The sequence below is a fragment of the Haliotis cracherodii genome, unplaced genomic scaffold, assembly GCF_022045235.1.
Source record: "Haliotis cracherodii isolate W230 unplaced genomic scaffold, xgHalCrac1.p SCAF_37, whole genome shotgun sequence".
In the NCBI taxonomy this organism is placed as follows: Eukaryota; Metazoa; Mollusca; class Gastropoda; order Lepetellida; family Haliotidae; genus Haliotis; species Haliotis cracherodii.
In genome coordinates, this window is record NW_027266294.1 from 405120 (window position 1) to 429531 (window position 24412).

General features: G+C 44.6%; 2 protein-coding genes across 4 annotated transcripts in view; one reads left to right on the forward strand and one right to left on the reverse strand.

Moving 5' to 3' along the window:
• The window catches only part of LOC139477912 (uncharacterized), a 189223-nt gene that overhangs the window by 100494 nt on the left and 64317 nt on the right, over positions 1-24412 (reverse strand). For both annotated transcript variants that reach the window (XM_071260352.1, XM_071260353.1), the window contains exon 2: positions 9754-9832. The gene's annotated coding sequence lies outside the window, so the exon portion shown is untranslated. The remainder of the gene's footprint in view (positions 1-9753; positions 9833-24412) is intronic.
• The window catches only part of LOC139477913 (uncharacterized), a 263405-nt gene that overhangs the window by 19431 nt on the left and 219562 nt on the right, over positions 1-24412 (forward strand). For both annotated transcript variants that reach the window (XM_071260356.1, XM_071260357.1), the window contains exons 2-3: positions 3403-3543; positions 7608-7755. In XM_071260356.1, the coding sequence (XP_071116457.1) occupies positions 3403-3543; positions 7608-7755 (289 nt within the window). The remainder of the gene's footprint in view (positions 1-3402; positions 3544-7607; positions 7756-24412) is intronic.

The following is a 24412-nucleotide window of genomic DNA, read 5'->3' on the forward strand; positions in this document are numbered from 1 at the left end:
TATGGAAGAGTGTCACACAGCAGAGTGTCAGACACAGTGTCAGTGTCAGAGTGTCAGACAGCAGTGTCAGTGGCAGAGTGTCAGACAGCAGTGTCAGTGGCAGAGTGTCAGACAGCAGTGTCAGTGGCAGAGAGGCAGACAGCAGTGTCACATGGAAGAGTGTCACACAGCAGAGTGTCAGACACAGTGTCAGTGGCAGAGTGGCAGACAGCAGTGTCAGTGGCAGGGTGGCAGACAGCAGTGTCACATGGAAGAGTGTCACAGTAGTGTCACATACTAGAATGTCACACAGCAGAGTGTCAGACACAGTGTCAGTGGCAGAGTGGCAGACAGCAGTGTCAGTGGCAGAGTGTCAGACAGCAGTGTCAGTGGCAGAGAGGCAGACAGCAGTGTCACATGGAAGAGTGTCACACAGCAGAGTGTCAGACACAGTGTCAGTGGCAGAGTGTCAGACACAGTGTCAGTGTCAGAGTGTCAGACAGCAGTGTCAGTGGCAGAGTGTCAGACAGCAGTGTCAGTGGCAGAGTGTCAGACAGCAGTGTCAGTGGCAGAGAGGCAGACAGCAGTGTCACATGGAAGAGTGTCACACAGCAGAGTGTCAGACACAGTGTCAGTGGCAGAGTGGCAGACAGCAGTGTCAGTGGCAGGGTGGCAGACAGCAGTGTCACGTGGAAGAGTGTCACAGTAGTGTCACATACTAGAATGTCACACAGCAGAGTGTCAGACACAGTGTCAGTGGCAGAGTGGCAGACAGCAGTGTCACATGGAAGAGTGTCACATAGAGCGTCACATGGAAGAGTGTCACAGTAGTGTCACATACTAGAATGTCACACAGCAGAGTGTCACATTGTAGAATGTCACACAACACAGTGTCACATTGTAGAGTGTCACACAGCAGAGTGTCACATTGTAGAGTGTCACACAGCACAGTGTCACATTGTAGAATGTCACACAACACAGTGTCACATTGTAGAGTGTCACATAGCAGAGTGTCACATTGTAGAATGTCACACAGCACAGTGTCACATTGTAGAATATCACACAACACAGTGTCACATTGTAGAATGTCACATTGTAGAGTGTCACATTGTAGAATGTCGCACATCACAGTGTCACATTGTAGAGTGTCACACATCACAGTGTCACATTGTAGAATGTCACACAGCAGTGTCACATTGTAGAATGTCACACAGCACAGTGTCACATTGTAGAGTGTCACACAGCAGTGTCACATTGTAGAGTGTCACACAGCAGTGTCACATTGTAGAGTGTCACACAGCAGTGTCACATTGTAGAGTGTCACACAGCAGTGTCACATTGTAGAATGTCACACAAAACAGTGTCACATTGTAGAGTGTCACATAGCAGAGTGTCACATTGTAGAATGACACACAGCAGAGTGTCACATTGTAGAATGTCACACAGCAGTGTCACATTGTAGAGTGTCACACAGCAGTGTCACATTGTAGAATGTCACACAGCACAGTGTCACACAGCAGAGTGTCACATTGTAGAATGTCACATTGTAGAATGTCACACAGCAGAGTGTCACATTGAAGGGTGTCACATAGCAGTGTGTCACATTGTAGAGTGCCACATTGTAGAGTGTCACATTGTAGAGCGTCACACAGCAGAGGGTCACATTGTAGAATGACACACAGCACAGTGTCACATTGTAGAGGGTCACAAAGCAGAGTGTCACATTGTAGAGCGTCACACAGCAGAGTGTCACACAGCAGTGTCACACTGCAGAGTGTTACATTGTAGAATGTCACACAGCAGAGTGTCACATTGTAGGATGTCAAATTGTAGGGTGTCACACGGCAGAGTGTCACATTGTAGAGTGCCACATTGTAGAGCGTCACATTGTAGGGTGTCACACAGCAGAGCATCACATTGTAGAGTGTCACACAGCAGAGTGTCACATTGTAGGGTGTCACATTGCAGAGTGTCACACAACAGAGTGTCACATTGTAGAGCGTCACACAGCAGAGTGTCACATAGTAGGATGTCACACAGCAGAGCGTCACATTGTAGAGCGTCACACAGCAGAGTGTCACATTGTAGAATGTCACACAGCACAGTGTCACACAGCAGAGTGTCACACAGCAGAGTGTCACACAGCAGAGTGTCACATTGTAGAATGTCACACAGCCGAGTGTCACGTTGAAGGGTGTCACACAGCAGTGTGTCACATTGTAGAGTGCCACATTGTAGAGTGTCACATTGTAGAGCGTCACACAGCAGAGTGTCACATTGTAGAATGACACACAGCACAGTGTCAAATTGTAGAGTGTCACACAGCAGAGTGTCACATTGTAGAGCGTCACACAGCAGAGTGTCACACAGCAGAGTGTCACATTGTAGAATGTCACACAGCAGAGTGTCACATTGTAGGATGTCACACAGCAGAGTGTCACATTGTAGAGTGCCACATTGTACAGCGTCGTATTGTAGGGTGTCACACAGCAGAGCGTCACATTGTAGGGTGTCACATTGCAGAGTGTCACACAGCAGAGTGTCACATTGTAGAGCGTCACACAGCAGAGTGTCACATTGTAGAATGTCACACAGCAAAGTGTCACATTGTAGAGTGTCACACAGCAGAGTGTCACATTGTAGAGTGTCACATTGTAGAGTGTCACATTGTAGAGTGTCACATTGTAGAGAGTCACACAGCACAGTGTCACATTGTAGGGTGTCACGCAGCAGAGCGTCACATTGTAGTGTGTCACACAGCAGAGTGTCACACAGCACAGCGTCACATTGTAGAATGTCACACAGCAGAGTGTCACATTGTAGTGTGTCACACAGCAGAGTGTCACATTGTAGAGTGTCACACTGCCGAGTGTCACATTGTAGAGTGTCACGCAGCAGATTGTCACATTGTAGAGTGTCACACAGCAGAGTGTCACATTGTAGAGTGTCAAATAGTAGGGTGTCACAGAGCAGAGTGTCACATAGTAGAGCGTCACATTATAGAGTGTCACACAGCAGAGTGTCACAGTGTAGAATGTCACACAGCAGAGTGTCACACAGCAGGGTCATATAGTGGAGTGTCACACAGCAGAGCGTCCCATAGTATAGGGTTACCTTAATTGTTATCAGGTGATGGTTGTGTGTAACAGGACAACGATTGTTGCAGGTGATGGTTGTGTGTAACAGGACAATGATTGTTGCAGGTGATGGTTGTGTGTAACAGGACAATGATTGTTGCAGGGGATGGTTGTGTGTAACAGGACAATGATTGTTGCAGGTGATGGTTGTGTGTAACAGGACAATGATTGTTGCAGGGGATGGTTGTGTGTAACAGGACAATGATTGCTGCAGGGGATGGTTGTGTGTAACAGGACAATGATTGTTGCAGGTTATGGTTGTGTAGCAGGACAATGATTGTTGCAGGTGATGGTTGTCTTTAAAGAAGATGCAGAGGATGAAGCAAGGGTGTCCTTTCGTCTCCAGACCCCCAGACTCCAGGACCAAGTGGTGCTTTCACATACAGCGGCCTATCTGAAGGACCAGGTCAACATCAAACTATACATTGTACGTATGTTTTAGCAGTGAGGTGAGGTGGAGGGGAAGTTGGCATGGTGAGGTTGGCATGGTGAGGTGAGGTGAGGTGAGATGGGGGATGGGGTCAGCAAGTGGGATAGGCCTAGATGGCTTACTTACTTACATTGTCACTTACATTGTCTCTTACATTGTGGCTTACATTGTGGCTTACATTGTCACTTACGTAGTCACTTACATTGTGGCTTACATAGTCACTTACATTGTCACTTACATTGTCACTTACATTGTGGCTCACATTGTCACTTACAATGTGGCTTACATTGTGGCTTACATTGTCACTTACATAGTCACTTACATTGTCACTTACATAGTCACTTACATTGTCACTTACATTGTCACTTACATTGTCACTTACATTGTCACTTACATAGTCACTTACATTGTGGCTTACATTGTGGCTTACATTGTCTCTTACATTGTGGCTTACATTGTCACTTACATAGTCACTTACATTGTGGCTTACATTGTCACTTACATTGTCACTTATGTAGTCACTTACATTGTGGCTTACATTGTCACTTACATTGTAGCTTACATTGTCACTTACATTGTCACTTACATTGTGGCTTACATTGTCACTTACATTGTCACTTACATAGTCACTTACATTGTCACTTACATTGTCACTTACATTGTCCCTTACATTGTGGCTTACATTGTCACTTACATAGTCACTTACATAGTCACTTACATTGTCACTTACATTATCACTTACATTGTGGCTTACATTGTCTCTTACATTGTGGCTTACATTGTGGCTTACATTGTCACTTACATTGTGGCTTACATTGTGGCTTACATTGTGGCTCACATTGTGACTTACATTGTCCCTTACATTGTCCCTTACATTGTCTCTTACATTGTGGCTTACATTGTCACTTACATTGTCGCTTACATTGTCACTTACATAGTCACTTACATAGTCACTTACATTGTCACTTACATAGTCACTTACATTGTCCCTTACATTGTGGCTTACATTGTCTCTTACATTGTGGCTTACATTGTCACTTACATTGTCGCTTACATTGTCACTTACATAGTCACTTACATAGTCACTTACATTGTCACTTACATTGTGGCTTAAATTGTCTCTTACATAGTCTCTTACATTGTCGCTTACATTGTCACTTGCATTGTCACTTACATGGTCACCTACATTGTCACTTACATTGTCACTTACATAGTCACTTACATAGTCACTTACATTGTCACTTACATAGTCTCTTACATTGTCGCTTACATTGTCACTTACATTGTCACTTACATAGTCACTTACATTGTCTCTTACATTGTCGCTTACATTGTCACTTACATTGTCACTTACATAGTCACTTACATTGTCACTTACATAGTCACTTACATTGTCACTTACATTGTCGCTGACACTGTTACTTTGTCACTGACACTGTTACTTTGTCGCTGACATTGTTACATTGTTGCTGACACTGTTACTTTGTCGCTGACACTGTTACTTTGTCGCTGACATTGTTACATTGTTGCTGACACTGTTACTTTGTCGCTGACACTGTTACTCTGTCGCTGACACTGTTACTTTGTCGCTGACATTGTTACATTGTTGCTGACACTGTTACTTTGTCGCTGACACTGTTCCTTTGTCGCTGACACTGCTACTTTGTCGCTGACATTGTTACATTGTCGCTGACTCTGTTACTTTGTCACTGACACTGTTCCTTTGTCGCTGACACTGTTACTTTGTTGCTGACATTGTTACATTGTCGCTGACACAGTTACATTGTCGCTGACACTGTTAATTTGTTGTTGACATTGTTACATTGTTGCTGACACTGTTACTTTGTCGCTGACACTGTTACTTTGTCGCTGACATTGTTACATTGTTGCTGACACTGTTACTTTGTCGCTGACACTGTTACTTTGTTGCTTACATTGTTACTGAATCGCTGACATTGTTACTTATGTTGTAACTTTCATTGCCACTTATATCATCCATCCCCAAGTGCTGACTGCTCTTGCGCTGGATGAGGGAACGGGAGAAAGTTTAGGGTTAATTGAATTAGAAGAGAACCACATTAAATTTACAAGTAACTGGATTAGAGAAGAGGAGGAAGTTTAGAATTAACAAGATTAGAGAGGCAGATTAAGTTAGGGCTAGCTGTGTTACAGAAAAGGAGAAAATTAAGGAAAGCTGGAGTAAAGAATCTATTTGAGGCATTTCATAGACGCTTTGTGATGAAACATATTCCAGGAGCTTAAAGTTTTCAATTCTTGTCAATATTGTGAAAGTTTTGCTGTAAAAAAGTTTTATATCACATAATACTCCTTCATTTATAGCTGTTAGCTATCACTTGTCCAAACTTCTTGTAAATGAGAATGCTCAAACCTCATATTGCTTAGAAAAAAATCATTTATTTTTTCCCATGCTTGAAGTGTTGTTAGCAGAAGGGAGATAACTCTTGATGTCCTAGCTTCCCTCACTTGCACAAGAAAACCAACACTGCATGATTTACCTCAACAGATGAGTAGTTTACAATTGGGCCATTGAAAGTTATTATTACTGTGTCAAAACATTTTATATACTCTAGGTCTGTAAACTCTGCATCACAACAATTGGTCCATTGTACTGGCACCGCATCTTCAGGGGATCACTGTGCGACATTGTTCTCCTGGGGGATGCACAGTGCATGTGCTGCTGCTTGTGTTTATGCACCCGTCACACTGTGCAGAATGGTTTCAATGAGTGTTTGTTTGAGGCTGGGTATAAATGTGTTTATCACCTTCTGTGGGAGATACACCAGATGTTAGCCCACTAACAATCACTGCAGTCTGAGGCACCATGTCAGCCAACCACACATGTACATCTTACCATGAATGTCTGACCAACTACACACCTCCTTTGCTCAAATCAGTTTCACATTGCCATACTGCTACAGGGGATGTCTGCAGGGTCTATGGGTGACGCTGCATCTAGGGTCTACAGGGGGTGTCTGCAGGGTCTATGGGTAACGCTGCATCTAGGGTCTACAGGGGATGTCTGCAGGGTCTATGGGTGATGCTGTATCTAGGGTCTACAGGGGATGTCTGCAGGGTCTATGGGTAACGCTGCATCTAGGGTCTACAGGGGATGTCTGCAGGGTCTATGGGTGATGCTGTATCTAGGGTCTACAGGGGATGTCTGCAGGGTCTATGGGTAACGCTGCATCTAGGGTCTACAGGGGATGTCTGCAGGGTCTATGGGTGACGCTGCATCTAGGGTCTACAGGGGGTGTCTGCAGGGTCTATGGGTGATGCTGCATCTAGGGTCTACAGGGGGTGTCTGCAGGGTCTTTGGGTGACGCTGCATCTAGAGTCTACAGGGGATGTCTGCAGGGTCTATGGGTGACGCTGCATCTAGGGTCTACAGGGGATGTCTGCAGGGTCTATGGGTGATGCTGTATCTAGGGTCTACAGGGGATGTCTGCAGGGTCTATGGGTGACGCTGCATCTAGGGTCTACAGGGAATGCTGCAGGGTCTATGGGTGATGCTGTTTCTAGGGGGTTTACAGGGGATGTCTGCAGGGTCTATGGGTGATGCTGTATCTAGGGTCTACAGGGGATGTCTGCAGGGTCTATGGGTGATGCTGTATCTAGGGTCTACAGGGGATGTCTGCAGGGTCTATGGGTGACGCTGTATCTAGGGTCTACAGGGCATGTTGTATATAGAGGGTCTATGGGTGATGCTGTATCTAGGGTCTACAGGGCATGTTGTATATAGAGGGTCTACAGGGGATGATGTATATAGATGGTCTACAGGGGATGTTGTATATAGAGGGTCTACAGGCGATGTTGTATATAGAGGGTCTACAGGGGATGTTGTATATAGAGGGTCTACAGGGGATGTAGTATATAGAGGGTCTACAGGGGATGTAGTATATAGAGGGTCTACAGGGGATGTTGTATATAGAGGGTCTACAGGGGATGTTGTATATAGAGGGTCTACAGGGGATGTTGGATATAGGTTGCCAGATCCTAATAATGCTAAAGTTGTTCAGAAGTTATTTGTTCTTCTTCTACAGGGAACGAGGGATTTTCGGGTTGAGGAGGCAGATCTCTGGCCCATAGTGTTGTCCGTAATTTGTGTCGTGATCGTGGCAGCACTGACCTTCACCTTGTGGTACTACAAGAAGCGTGGCACGTATCGATACCGTGTGCGGGAACCGGCAGGTAGGTCATGTCAGAGCAAGACGTTTGATGCACTCATTAGTAGGCTCATGAATATTCATGAGCATGTTCAAGACACTTGCCATATCAACTGTTATGCATGTACAGGTTTGAGGTCAAAGCTCCTCCTCCGCCACACACGCTGATTGGTACGCATTAATGCAGGGCCGTCCTGAAGGGTCCCCCCTTGCCCCTGTACTCTCAGACTGGAGATCCTTCAGATACTCACTGCATCAACTGTATCATGATAGATGTGTATTGCAATTCACTTTAAACCCATTCATATAGTTACTTATCAAGAATAACTCATCTGGGAAATATCAGTTCCAGAGAGTTTATATGGTTGACCTCTGAACTCTGTGAAATAACGGTAGCTGAAGCTGATGCAGCTTGGAGCCAGCTCGTTGACTCAGGTGTCACCCTATGACAACCTCACCCTATGACAACCTCACCCTATGACAACCTCACCCTATGACAATCTCACCCTATGACAACCTCACCCTATGACAACCTCACCCTATGACAACCTCACCCTATGACAACCTCACCCTATGACAATCTCACCCTATGACAACCTCACCCTATGACAACCTCACCCCATGACAACCTGAACCTATAACAATCTCACCCCATGACAACCTCACCCTATGACAATCTCACCCTATGACACCCTCTCCCTGTGACAACCTCATCCTATGACAACTTCACCCCATGACAACCTGAACCTGTGACAACCTCACCCTATGACAACTTCACCCCATGACAACCTGACCTCATGACAACCTCACCACTTGACAACTTCACTCTGTGACAAGCTCACCTTTTTTCAACCTCTCCATATGACAACCTCACCATGACCTCACCCTGTGACCTCATCCGGTGACAATATCACCCTGTGAGCTCACCCCGTGACAATATCACCCTGTGACCTCACCCCATGAAACCTCACCCCATGACAACCTCACCCTGTGACAACCTCAACCTTTAACAACCTCATCCTGACAACCTGAACCTGTGACAACCTCACCATGTAACAACTTCACGCCCATGACAACCTTACCCTGACAACCTCAACTCGTGACCTCACCCATTAAAAACCTCACCCTGTAACCTCACTCCATGAAACCTCACCCCATGACAATATCAAGCTGTACCTCACCCTATGACAACCTCACCCTATAACAACCTCACCCCATGACAACCTGAACCTGTGACAACCTCACCATGTGACAACTTCACCTCATGATAATATCACACTGTACCCTCACCCCATGACAACCTCAACTCTTGACAACCTCACCCTTTGACAACTTCACCTTGTTACAACCTCCCCCTATGACAACCTCACCATGATAACCTCACCCTGTGACAACCTCACCATGAGAACCTAACCCTGTGACAACCTCACCTTGTGACTACCTCATGATGACAACCTCACCCTGTGACAACATCACTACTCCTCCATTATTAACCCAGAAAGTTTCCAAATAGGAGACGAGAGCGCCTCCATGTAGCAGCTTATAAGATATCAGATAATCGGTATTTGGACAAAATCATAATTGTGATATTTGAACAGATTTGAAGGAGATATTTGGCTGGGGGGTGGGGGGTGGGGGGTGAGACTCATTGATCCGATGGCACTGCCGGGCTACCTCATTGATCCATCCTCCGCAGCATCGGCTACGGCCACAGGAGATGGAGCTTCTGTACTTATTCCGGGAGTGATTGGACTGATATGCACAAGATAAGAGATGATCGCTTCTCACAAAAGGCCAGTGTGTTTTCCTATGCTAATATCAGTATGGCTGAGCTGCACGATTGAATGCCATTTTGTGCTTTTCACTTCGAATGCATTCTGTTTAAAGTGCATCATGAAATATTCATTTTGTTTATTAATAACCGTAGATTAATAAAGTGGAGGGTTTGACAGGGATGGGATCCATGTAATGCCGTGAGACACGTGCTACTTTGCCACGACAGTAAACATCATCGCGATATTACCTGTAGCCTGTGCTGTGCAGTGTGGCGTTACTTCATGACGTCTTGCTGGAGGACATCTTGTCAGCTCTGCGGCCAAGGCCTGAAATAGACACAGAACACATCAGAGATCAAACGTAAGGCGACTGTTTGTAAGATTGTTGAGTTCCGCTCGGCTAAAAGTTTCTGTGTGACTATGGTGGTGTGGGGCTGCATCTCACACAGGCTTCGATGTAATTACAGTCATCAGCTACGGATCAACACGCTATTTTGCTTGGCTTCATCATTTGCCCGTCATCAAAAAAGGAAATCCAGGCATCAAAACCTTGATCCATCAAAATTTGGTTCCATCTTAAACGGATCGGAAGTTTCATTTGCCTGAAGTTTGTGATCATGGCGTATTTTGATTTGGGTGATAAAAAGTAGTGAGGTTTGTATGCCTCCTTAAAACTTGCTGTCTCCTGCATGGTGTATACATGCTCTCAGCACGTCACTAGATCAGGGGCAGAGTCACACAATAGCAGCTGAGTGTGTAGAGGCTAGTTCATATCTTGTGTGTCAGTGTGATGAAGGCTCTATCTGTGTCAGTGTGATGAAGGCTCTATCTGTGTCAGTGTGATGAAGGCTCTATCTGTGTCAGTGTGATGAAGGCTCTATCCGTGTGTCAGTGTGATGAAGGCTCTATCTGTGTGTCAGTGTGATGAAGGCTCTACTTGTGTCAGTGTGATGAAGGCTCTATCTGTGTGTCAGTGTGATGAAGGCTCTATCTGTGTGTCAGTGTGATGAAAGCTCTATCTGTGTCAGTGTGATGAAGGCTCTACCTGTTTGTCAATGTGATGAAGGCTCTATCTGTGTCAGTGTGATGAAGGCTCTATCTGTGTCAATGTGATGAAGGCTCTACCTGTGTGTCAGTGCACACACAGCTCACACACAGCTTACACACAGACCCACACATGTCCTACACACATCAATACACACATCAATACACACATCAATACACACATCAGTACACACATCAATACACACATCAATACACACATCAATACACACATCAATACACACATGTCCTACACACATCAATACACACATGTCCTACACACATCAATACACACATGTCCTACACACATCAATACACACATGTCCTACACACATCAATACACACATGTCCTACACACATCAATACACACATCAATACACACATCAATACACACATGTCCTACACACATCAATACACACATGTCCTACACACATCAATACACACATCAATACACACATGTCCTACACACATCAATACACACATCAATAAACACATGTCCTACACACATCAATACAAACATGTCCTACACACATCAATACACACATCAATACACACATGTCCTACACACATCAATACACACATGTCCTACACACATCAATACACACATCAATACACACATCAATACACACATCAATACACACAGATCGGACTCCTGGCACACTTGTGCACTATTTTCCCACCAGGAAATAGATCTCTATTGCCCGGTCACAATATCTCTAGGCTGTTTGGTTTGATAGCGAGTTTACTAATTAAGAGCCATTTTCCATCTTTTCTTGTCTAAATAATGTCTTTGTAGTTTGCCAGAGTTTTCCCTTGGGTCATTTTAGATTAAAGGGAGAGAATTGCCACATTTTGCATCTGCAATCCATGTCAAGTCTTGCTAATCTTGTACATGGCAGATATGTGAGTGGGCTTTGTACGGTGCCGTGCTTCATGGGGCTTTCTGTCCTCCGACTTGATTACACGTACGCTCCACTGCCTGACAGCTGCCGTAACGGGCATTGTTTTATCTGGCTTCGCCATTTCATAAAACACCTAAATTGACCACTTTTTGTGCAATATTTATTTTCATCATGTTAGAAAATGCTTGATCTTTAGATTGGTTTCTAAGATGGGTTTCGTTTTTCTCCATGATGTCCGTAATTGGGTTTTCACCTCGCGAGAAGTGTGACTCCTGCTGTAGTTTGATGTGTGGTCAGACGAGCCAGCCAGGGGAAGTCTTGGTGGAGCTGGTCGACAGAGAACACCTCATGACAAACATGCTTCTACATAAACACTCCATTAGAATTGATCGGGTTAAGAGTTTGCTGCCAATTTTCTGATGATGGAATTTGAAGGAGATTGTTGCCATTGTTTTTTTAGAGAAGGATTCTAACTGCAGGCCACACTGGGTTTTATGACCTGGCTCATCAACCTTGACCCTTCTCCATCAATGTCTTCCTACAAGCGTCCCCCACCATGCCTATAACAAGGCCGACCCAAGCTTCAATTATATCCAGAATAGCTGTTGAATGAAATATTCCTAAAGATTTGATCAAGTAAATGTTGATCATCTCAAGTGAAAAGAAATCCTTAAACCACGACAAACTAACTATCAGCAACATTCAGAAATTGTTGAAGGATGATGATGTTCTATCTGAATAGGCTCCTGCTGGAGAATGGCTGATTATAAGCTTGACACACGTGTTGTGCTGCCGGGGTCGTGTTGTGCTGCCGGGGTCGGTGCACTGATTCCACCTGGAGTACAAAGTCAGGCTGGCATTTGTCTAATGAAATCATCCATAACTTAGATTAGTGCGCTCCCTCAACAAGATACACTGAATGGTAATATGACCAGGAGTCTTTGCGGCAACACTGGAGCGTGTTGACACTGCCCTGCTACAAAATGTGGGAATCGTGTCCAATGTTATGAACATCCCATTTACAGGCACCGGAGAGTGGACAATGAGGAGGTGTTGTCACAGCGTCAACACGCCGCTCCGGAGGCAGATCCCTCCTTGGCTAATATTGAAGCTAACCACCGACAACACATGCCCTACACATGTGCAGGTCGTGACTTCTTCAACTTACATTGTTGTCCAGGGCTCATAAGGCAGACGGTGGAGTCGTATTGCTCATGCTGTTATTGAAGCCAATGTTGCTGGAACAGATGAACGCGTTTCACCAGATACAGACATGTGCTGGCTTTCCAAGCAGCCACAGATGATGGATTTTAGGAGGATTTTATTAGTTTTTCACAGGAAGAAATTATCAGTGTAATATGATGTGGTCTTGGTTCATCAATAAATCTATTGGATTCACAAGCATAGAAGGTTCAGGTTATCTGGCGTGGAAGGTTCACATTAACAAGACAGAAGGTTCAGATTAACAAGCTCAGGAGGTTCAGATTAACAAGCACAGGAGTTTCAGATTAACAAGCACAGAAGGTTCAGATTAACAAGCACAGAAGGTTCAGATTAACAAGCTCAGAAGGTTAAGATTAACAAGCTCAGAAGGTTCAGATAAACAAGCACAGAAGGTTCAGATAAACAAGCACAGAAGGTTCAGATGAACAAGACAGAAGGTTCAGATTAACAAGCACAGGAGTTTCAGATTGACAAGCACAGAAGGTTCAGATTAACAAGCTCAGCAGGTTCAGATTAACAAGCTCAGAAGGTTCAGATTAACAAGCTCAGAAGGTTCAGACTAACAAGCACAGGAGTTTCAGATTAACAAGCACAGAAGGTTCAGATTAACAAGCACAGGAGTTTCAGATTAACAAGCACAGAAAGTTCAGATTAACAAGCACAGAAGGTTCACATTAACAAGCTAAGAAGGTTCAGATTAACAAGCACAGAAGGTTCACATTAACAAGCACAGAAGGTTCAGATTAACAAGCTCAGAAGGTTCAGATTAACAAGCTCAGAAGGTTCAGATTAACAAGCTCAGGAGGTTCATATAAACAAGCTCAGAAGGTTCAGATTAACAAGCTCAGAAGGTTCAGATGAACGACCTCAGAAGGTTCAGATAAACAAGCACAGAAGGTTCAGATTAACAAGCTCAGAAGGGTCAGATTAACAAGGTCAGAAGGTTCAGATGAACGACCTCAGAAGGTTCAGATTAACAAGCTCAGAAGGTTCAGATTACCAAGACAGAAGGTTCAGATTAACAAGCTCAGAAGGTTCAGATTAACAAGACAGAAGGTTCAGATTAACAAGACAGAAGGTTCAGATTAACAAGCTCAGAAGGTTCAGATTAACAAGCTCAGACGGTTCATATTAACAAGCTCACGAGGTTCAGATTAAGAACCTCAGAAGGATCAGATAAACAAGACAGAAGGGTCAGATGAACAAGCACAAGGCTCCTCTCCACCCCCCCTATCCCTATCCCCACCCCCCCTATCCCCACCCCGACTACAGATGTGAGAGATGACAGGGATCAGCATCCTCTGTGGCTGTGACTTATGTCATCCATGCTGGTCGTTATATTAATTACCGCTGTGATCAAGGCCAGGTGTGTGAACTGACCTGTCAGTATGAACAAAAGCGGGGAGCTTAATGGAGATCAATGTCCACTTATGCTGTAAATTACCATGATTGCACACAGACATTACTGTTAGTGGAAATTATTTCATAGTGGTCAAGACTTGACCTTTGATGTGTCCCAGGTTGATGGGCAAGCAGTGATCCGTGTAATGGCCCATTGTAGGCTCTCTAACTGGCCACGTGCCGGCTATTGTGCACTGCCTCATTAGTTAACAGCACGGCCTAATCAGCTGTGGCCCGGCCTGGAAGGCTGCATGCTTGGATGCTGGACGTGTATAGAGATTGGGGAGCCGGCATGTCACAGGAAATACACCTGGACTGCCGCATGTGGGTCAGTTAGGTGTGTGAAATACACCTGGACTGCCGCAGGTGGGTTAGTTAGGTGTGTGAAGTACACCTGGACTGCCGCGGGTGGGTCAGTTAGGTGTGTGAAGTACACCTGGACTGCCGTGGGTGGGTTAGTTAGGTGTGTGAAGTACACCTGGACTGCCGCGGGTGGGTTAGTTAGGTGTGTGAAGTACACCTGGACTGCCAAGGGTGGGTCAGTTAGGTGTGTGAAGTACTCCTGGACTGCCGCGGGTGGGTCAGTTAGGTGTGTGAAGTACACCTGGACTGCCGCGGGTGGGTCAGTTAGGTGTGTGAAGTACACCTGGACTGCCGCGGGTGGGTCAGTTAGGTGTGTGAAGTACACCTGGACTGCCGCGGGTGGGTTAGTTAGGTGTGTGAAGTACTCCTGGACTGCCGCGGGTGGGTCAGTTAGGTGTGTGAAGTACACCTGGACTGCCGCGGGTGGGTCAGTTAGGTGTGTGAAGTACACCTGGACTGCCGCGGGTGGGTCAGTTAGGTGTGTGAAGTACACCTGGACTGCCAAGGGTGGGTTAGTTAGGTGTGTGAAGTACACCTGGACTGCCGCGGGTGGGTCAGTTAGGTGTGTGAAGTACACAAAATGCCAGGACAAGACAGTCTTTCTGAATAAAGTCTTGCTGCTCATTTCTGTCACACCCTACCTCCAGGCACACGTTCAACTGTTGTGTGGCACTCTCAGCAGCGTCGTGTGAAGTGTTCATGTAAAGGGGTATTGTGAAGGATTTATGTGAAGTGTTCATGTAAAGGGGTATTGTTAAGGATTTATGTGAAGTGTTCATGTAAAGGGGTATTGTGAAGGATTTATGTGAAGTGTTCATGTAAAGGGGTATTGTGAAGGATTTATGTGAAGTGTTCATGTAAAGGGGTATTGTGAAGGATTTATGTGAAGTGTTCATGTAAAGGGGTATTGTTAAGGATTTATGTGAAGTGTTCATGTAAAGGGGTATTGTGAAGGATTTATGTGAAGTGTTCATGTAAAGGGGTATTGTGAAGGATTTATGAGAAGTGTTCATGTAAAGGGAAAGATAGAATTTTCATGTAAAGGGTTAATGTAGAGTGTTCATGTCAGGGGTTAATGCAGAGCCTTCATGTCAAGGGGGGGGGGGGGGGGGGGGGCAGTCGGGTAGCCTAGTGGTTAAAGCGTTAGCTCGTCACGCCGAAGACCCGGGTTCGATTCCCGACATGGGTACAATGTGTGAAGCCCATTTCTGGTGTCCCCCGCCGTGATATTGCTGGAATATTGCTAAAAGCGGCGTAAAACCTCACTCACTCACTCATGTCAAGGGTTAATGTAGAGTGTTCATGTCAAGGGTTAACATAGAGTGTTCATGTCAAGGGTTAATGCAGAGCCTTCATGTCAAGGGTTAACATAGAGTGTTCATGTCAAGGGTTAACATAGAGTGTTCATGTCAAGGGTTAACATAGAGTGTTCATGTCAAGGGTTAACATAGAGTGTTCATGTCAAGGGTTAACATAGAGCCTTCATGTCAAGGGTTAACATAGAGTGTTCATGTCAAGGGTTAATGTAAGGGTTTATGTTTAGGGTTAACATAAACAGTTTATTTCAAGGGTTAATAGAGGCAGTGTTGCAATGCAGTGTTTAGTCTGTTGCAATGAAATAATTGAACAGATAAACACAACCATATTCATTTTGTAATGGAAGGATTAACTTTTTGTCTGCTTGAACAAGCCTCTTGTCCATGGTGATAACTCCGCACAGTGGCAGTGCTTGTTGGGCTATTATGACACAGATAGAGACTTATGAAAAGACAAATAGCACACCACAGTGAGATGGTGTTTTCTGCTTGAATGCCATTGGAATATAGAGATGAGATTTGTATTTGCTATTCCACATCTGACTGAGATGTTTGTGTGATTTGAGCTGGGAGGACAAAGGTGCTGGCGCTGATCGGAGGCGGAAGTGTACTTCTTCAATTACCCTGAAACCAGGCATCTTTGTGTGATGAAGCTTCTCTCTTCCTCCTCACAGCAACCAGCGGCTACGTGTTCAGTTGAAACATACTTCAGTAATTAGAAAGTTGTTTGAACTTGGATACTCCATCCATACATCATTTGTCTATTGCCTCTTAACAACTTATGGCATATGTTTTAGTGATGGTTTCTATGACAACATACCAATAATGGTATATGTTTTACAGTTTCTATGACAACATACCAATAATGGCAGATTTTTTAGTGACAGCTTCTATGACAACATACCAATAAGGGCAGATGTTTTAGTGAGAGCATCTATGACATAACATACCAATAATGGCAGATGTTTTAGTGAGAGCATCTATGACAACATACCAATAATGGCAGATGTTTTAGTGACAGCTTGTATGACAACATACCAATAATGGCAGATGTTTTAGTGACAGCTTCTATGACAACATACCAATAATGGCAGATGTTTCAGCGACAGCTTGTATGACAACATACCAATAATGGCGGATGTTTTAGTGACAGCTTCTATGACAACATACCAATAATGGCAGATGTTTTAGTGAGAGCATCTATGACAACATACCAATAATGGCAGATGTTTTAGTGAGAGCATCTATGACAACATACCAATAATGGCAGATGTTTTAGTGACAGCTTCTATGACAACATACCAATAATGGCAGATGTTTTAGTGACAGCTTCTATGACAACATACCAATAATGGCAGATGTTTTAGTGAGAGCTTCTATGACAACATACCAATAATGGCAGATGTTTTAGTGAGAGCATCTATGACAACATACCAATAATGGCAGATGTTTTAGTGAGAGCTTCTATGACAACATACCAATAACGGCAGATGTTTTAGTGACAGCTTCTATGATAACATACCAATAATGGCAGATGTTTTAGTGACAGCTTCTATGACAACATACCAATAATGGCAGATGTTTTAGTGAGAGCTTCTATGACAACATACCAATAATGCAGCATTACTGAACCTATATTAATCAATAAGGTGCTTATCTGAGTAGGTGTCTATTTACATATAAAGATACATCTGTAATAACTGAAGGGTTTGCCGTGAGAGAGGCTGGAGTAATTTATCAATGAAAGGATTAGTTTACTAATCAGGCGGCAAAAATATTTCTCTACTTGACTGAAAATATGGACATTCCAGAGAAAACAAAACTCATCATCAATAGAACGTGTATCACAATTTGTACACACACAAAAATAATGGCATATTTTTTTATGATAATTTCTGCACAACATACCAAGAAAGGCCTATGTTGAAATGACAGTTTTGACCAATAAAGGCCTATGTTGGAATGACAGTTTTGACCAATAATGGCCTATGTTGGAATGACAGTTTTGACCAATAATGGCCTGACGGTGTTTTGGTGACAGTTCCAAGTGTCTGCAGACATTACGTTGTGTCTGCCGGCATGCCACTGATGATATTCATTTGTCCTGATTCTGTGGTCCCCAGTAATTACAGATTGCCTGATTACAGTGGCGGGCCCAGTCATGCAAATACACGGGACATCAGCCTGGACTGGCTCCTCCTGCCTGGGTGTTGATGAGCAAGATAACATTGTTCTGCTCTTTACTCCAAGTGGGAATTCCCTTTACCCACAATGCTTGCTGATCGTATTGCTGATAAATTTGGCAGAATTGAGATCCATAGCTAATGTATTGATCACCGTTGTGTAGGCTGTCTACAGAGAAATTAATTTGCGTGGCCTTGCTTGTGGATGGCTGTTCCCTCACATGGGTATTAGGGGATCATGAGGGGAAATAAGGGATCGTTTGCTCGTGGCCGACCCTGGGTCGTTATTAGTTCCTTTCACCAGAGTCCCCCCTGTTGAAGGCTAATTGGCGATATTAGTGGCAAACTTCTATACTTCCGAGCTAAATGAGCAATGAAATCAGATTTTCTGTCTGTCCTTCTTCTCTCTCTCCTGCTTGGTTGGCATTGAAGAAAGGAGGTTACTGGACAATAAACAGCTGAAGTAGAGAGTGAGGGATGGAGGGAGGTTACTGGACAATAAACAGCTGAAGGAGAGAGTGAGGGATGGAGGGAGGTTACTGGACAATAAACAGCTGAAGTAGAGAGTGAGGGATGGAGGGAGGTTACTGGACAATAAACAGCTGAAGTAGAGAGTGAGGGATGGAGGGAGGTTACTGGACAATAAACAGCTGAAGGAGAGAGTGAGGGATGGAAGGAGGTTACTGGACAATAAACAGCTGAAGGAGAGAGTGAGGGATGGAGGGAGGTTACTGGACAATAAACAGCTGAAGTAGAGAGTGAGGGATGGAGGGAGGTTACTGGACAATAAACAGCTGAAGGAGAGAGTGAATGATGGAGGGAGGTTACTGGACAATAAACAGCTGAAGGAGAGAGTGAGGGATGGAGGGAGGTTACTGGACAATAAACAGCTGAAGTAGAGAGTGAATGATGGATGGAGGTTACTGGACAATAAACAGCTGAAGGAGAGAGTGAATGATGGAGGGAGGTTACTGGACAATAAACAGCTGAAGTAGAGAGTGAATGATGGAGGGAGGTTACTGGACAATAAACAGCTGAAGGAGAGAGTGAGGGATGGAGGGAGGTTACTGGACAATAAACAGCTGAAGGAGAGAGTTAGGGAGGGTTGAGAGAGAGAGATGGGAGAAGTTAGAGGGAGTGTTGGATGGAGGGAGTGAGACAGTGTGGGATGGAGGGAGTGAGAGTGTGGGATGGAGGGAGTGAGAGAGATGGGAGAAGTAAGAGGGAGTGAGGGATGGAGGGAGTGAGACAGTGTGGGATGGAGGGAGTGAGAGAGTGAGGCAGGGTTGAGAGAGAGAGATGGGAGAAGTTAGAGGAAGTGTTGGATGGAGGGAGTGAGACAGTGTGGGATGGAGGGAGTGAGAGTGTGGGATGGAGGGAGTGAGAGAGATGGGAGTTGTAAGAGGGAGTGAGGGATGGAGGGAGTGAGACAGTGTGGGATGGAGGGAGTGAGAGAGTGAGGCAGGGTTGAGAGAGAGAGATGGGAGAAGTTAGAGGAAGTGTTGGATGGAGGGAGTGAGACAGTGTGGGATGGAGGGAGTGAGAGTGTGGGATGGAGGGAGTGAGAGAGATGGGAGTTGTAAGAGGGAGTGAGGGATGGAGGGAGTGAGACAGTGTGGGATGGAGGGAGTGAGAGAGTGAGGCAGGGTTGAGATAGAGAGATGGGAGAAGTTAGAGGAAGTGTTGGATGGAGGGAGTGAGACAGTGTGGGATGGAGGGAGTGAGAGTGTGGGATGGAGGGAGTGAGAGAGATGGGAGTTGTAAGAGGGAGTGATGGATGGAGGGAGTGAGAAAGTGAGGGATGGAGGGAGTGAGAGAGTAAGGTAGGGTTGAGATAGAGAGATGGGAGAAGTTAGAAAGAATTAGGGATGGAAGGAGAGAGTGAGGCAGGGTTGAGATAGAGAGATGGGAGAAGTTAGAGGGAGTGAGGGATGGAAGGAGAGAGTAAGGTAGGGTTGAGATAGAGAGATGGGAGAAGTTAGAGGGAGTGAGGGATGGAAGGAGTGAGAGAGTGAGGCAGGGTTGAGATAGAGAGATGGGAGAAGTTAGAGGGAGTGAGGGATGGAAGGAGTGAGAGAATGAGGCAGGGTTGAGAAAGAGAGATGGGAGAAGTTAGAGGGAGTGAGGGATGGAAGGAGAGAGTAAGGCAGGGTTGAGATAGAGAGATGGGAGAAGTTAGAGGGAGTGAGGGATGGAAGGAGTGAGAGAGTGAGGCAGGGTTGAGATAGAGAGATGGGAGAAGATACGGAGTGTGTAGGAGTGAGGGATGGAGGGAGTGAAGAATGGAAGGAGTGAAGAAGATACGGAGTGTGTAGGAGTGAGGGATGGAGGGAGTGAAGAATGGAAGGAGTGAAGAAGATACGGAGTGTGTGGGAGTGAGGGATGGAGGGAGTGAAGAATGGAAGGAGTGAAGAAGATACGGAGTGTGTAGGAGTGAGGGATGGAGGGAGTGAAGAATGGAAGGAGTGAAGAAGATACGGAGTGTGTAGGAGTGAGGGATGGAGGGAGTGAAGAATGGAAGGAGTGAAGAAGATACGGAGTGTGTGGGAGTGAGGGATGGAGGGAGTGAAGAATGGAAGGAGTGAAGAAGATACGGAGTGTGTAGGAGTGAGGGATGGAGGGAGTGAAGAATGGAAGGAGTGAAGAAGATACGGAGTGTGTGGGAGTGAGGGATGGAGGGAGTGAAGAATGGAAGGAGTGAAGAAGATACGGAGTGTGTAGGAGTGAGGGATGGAGGGAGTGAAGAATGGAAGGAGTGAAGAAGATACGGAGTGTGTGGGAGTGAGGGATGGAGGGAGTGAAGAATGGAAGGAGTGAAGAAGATACGGAGTGTGTAGGAGTGAGGGATGGAGGGAGTGAAGAATGGAAGGAGTGAAGAAGATACGGAGTGTGTGGGAGTGAGGGATGGAGGGAGTGAAGACTCTACAGAGTGTGTGGGAGTGAGTAAGTGAGTTCTACCCATTTGGAGCATGAAACACAAGCCTCAAGTTAGATGAGAGTCATTTTCTACTAAGCTAAGGGGGTCCATGTCGACATTCCGTGTATGCTGTTACGTTAATAGCAATTTGAACTTGGCTGGCTGTGACTTCTGAAGTATTGTTGTGTTGAGATTTATTGCAAGTTCCATTGTGACAGAAAGGGATGTGCGAAGATTTATTGTCCTGTGATTGTGTTACTCCTGGTGTTATTGATGTTTACAATACGGGAGTGAATACTTTTACCCAACCACCGCAGCATGGAGGGTGGAGCTGGGGTTGTCGCAGGCAGTCACACACCTCATATAGGGTTTCAGTGTTTAGAATTTCGTGGAATTTTTTTCGCAGCAAGTTTAATTTTGTCCTTGGGCCGGAGACACGCTCATATTGATTTCCTGTTTAATTCAAATCCAAGAGAATAAATCGTTTGATAGCATGCAACAAAAATTGCCAATTAATCCTCGTAGAATTGAGGATCCTCTTGGTGACTAAAAATACACGGTGAGCCTCTTACAGCGACAAAGCTCTTACACAAAATCTTTTTGAAGAACAGTGCGATCCCTTCATTAGTTAAACCTGATGATTGTCAGTTTGGTGGGGAACAGCTCCAGTCAGTACCACTGCATGCCCTGGGGTCTCATTACTGCAAGACCTACACCCCATCTATCTGTAGTCTAGAGCATTGTGTTCTACACCACATCCATCTGTAGTCTAGAGCATTGTGTTCTACACCCCATCTATCTGTAGTCTAGAGCATTGTGTTCTACACCACATCTATCTGTAGTCTAGAGCATTGTGTTCTACACCACATCTATCTGTAGTCTAGAGCATTGTGTTCTACACCACATCTATCTGTAGTCTAGAGCATTGTGTTCTACACCACATCTATCTGTAGTCTAGAGCATTGTGTTCTACACCACATCTATCTGTAGTCTAGAGCATTGTGTTCTACACCACATCTATCTGTAGTCTAGAGCATTGTGGTCTATACCAAATCTATCTGTAGTCTAGAGCATTGTGTTCTACACCACATCTATCTGTAGTCTAGAGCATTGTGGTCTACATCACTTCTATCTGTAGTCTAGAGCATTGTGGTCTACACCACATCTATCTGTAGTCTAGAGCATTGTGTTCTACACCACATCTATCTGTAGTCAATAAGCATTGTGGTCTACACCACATCTATCTGTAGTCTAGAGCATTGTGGTCTACATCACTTCTATCTGTAGTCTAGAGCATTGTGGTCTACACCACATCTATCTGTAGTCTAGAGAATTGTGGTCTACACCACATCTATCTGTAGTCAATAAGCATTGTGTTCTACACCACATCTATCTGTAGTCTAGAGCATTGTGGTCTACACCACATCTATCTGTAGTCAATAAGCATTGTGTTCTACACCACATCTATCTGTAGTCAATAAGCATTGTGGTCTACATCACTTCTATCTGTAGTCTAGAGCATTGTGTTCTACACCACATCTATCTATAGTCTAGAGCATTGTGGTCTACACCACATCTATCTGTAGTCAATAAGCATTGTGTTCTATGCCACATCTATCTGTAGTCAATAAGCATTGTGTTCTACACCACATCTATCTGTAGTCAATAAGCATTGTGTTCTACACCACATCTATCTGTAGTCTAGAGCATTGTGTTCTACACCACATCTATCTGTAGTCAATAAGCATTGTGGTCTACACCACATCTATCTGTAGTCTAGAGAATTGTGGTCTACACCACATCTATCTGTAGTCTAGAGAATTGTGGTCTACATCACTTCTATCTGTAGTCAATAAGCATTGTGGTCTACACCACATCTATCTGTAGTCAATAAGCATTGTGTTCTACACCACATCTATCTATAGTCTGGAGCATTGTGGTCTACACCACATCTATCTGTAGTCAATAAGCATTGTGGTCTACACCACATCTATCTGTAGTCAATAAGCATTGTGGTCTACACCACATTTATCTGTAGTCAATAAGCATTGTGGTCTACACCACATCTATCTGTAGTCAATAAGCATTGTGGTCTACACCACATCTATGTGTAGTCAATAAGCATTGTGGTCTACACCACATCTATCTGTAGTCAATAAGCGTTGTGGTCTACACCACATCTATCTGTAGTCAATAAGCATTGTGTTCTACACCACATCTATCTGTAGTCAATAAGCATTGTGGTCTACATCACTTCTATCTGTAGTCTAGAGCATTGTGTTCTACACCACATCTATCTATAGTCTAGAGCATTGTGGTCTACACCACATCTATCTGTAGTCAATAAGCATTGTGTTCTATGCCACATCTATCTGTAGTCAATAAGCATTGTGTTCTACACCACATCTATCTGTAGTCAATAAGCATTGTGTTCTACACCACATCTATCTGTAGTCTAGAGCATTGTGTTCTACACCACATCTATCTGTAGTCAATAAGCATTGTGGTCTACACCACATCTATCTGTAGTCTAGAGAATTGTGGTCTACACCACATCTATCTGTAGTCTAGAGAATTGTGGTCTACATCACTTCTATCTGTAGTCAATAAGCATTGTGGTCTACACCACATCTATCTGTAGTCAATAAGCATTGTGTTCTACACCACATCTATCTATAGTCTGGAGCATTGTGGTCTACACCACATCTATCTGTAGTCAATAAGCATTGTGGTCTACACCACATCTATCTGTAGTCAATAAGCATTGTGGTCTACACCACATCTATCTGTAGTCAATAAGCATTGTGGTCTACACCACATCTATCTGTAGTCAATAAGCATTGTGGTCTACACCACATTTATCTGTAGTCAATAAGCATTGTGGTCTACACCACATCTATCTGTAGTCAATAAGCATTGTGGTCTACACCACATCTATGTGTAGTCAATAAGCATTGTGGTCTACACCACATCTATCTGTAGTCAATAAGCGTTGTGGTCTACACCACATCTATCTGTAGTCAATAAGCATTGTGGTCTACACCACATCTATCTGTAGTCAATAAGAATTGTGGTCTACACCACATCTATCTGTAGTCTAGAGCATTATGGTCTACACCACATCTATCTGTAGTCAATAAGCATTGTGGTCTACACCACATCTATCTGTAGTCAATAAGCATTGTGGTCTACACCACATCTATCTGTAGTCAATAAGCAATAAGGTGACACAGGTGGGGAACGCAGTCAGGGAACTGGTCAATGCACAGAGGCATTTAACACAGGTGACACAGGTGGGGAACGCAGTCAGGGAACTGGTCAATGCACACAGGCATTTAACACAGGTGACACAGGTGTGTGTGTGTGTGTGTGTGTGTGTGTGTGTGTCTGTCTGTCTGTCTGTCGGTGTGTGTGTCTGTGTCTGTGTGTGTGTCTGTGTGTGTCTGTGTCTGTGTCTGTGTCTGTGTGTGTGTCTGTGTATGTGTGTGAGTCTATGTGTGTGTCTGTGTATGTGTCTGTGTGTGTGTGTGTGTGTGCGTGCGTGCGTGCGTGCGTGAGTG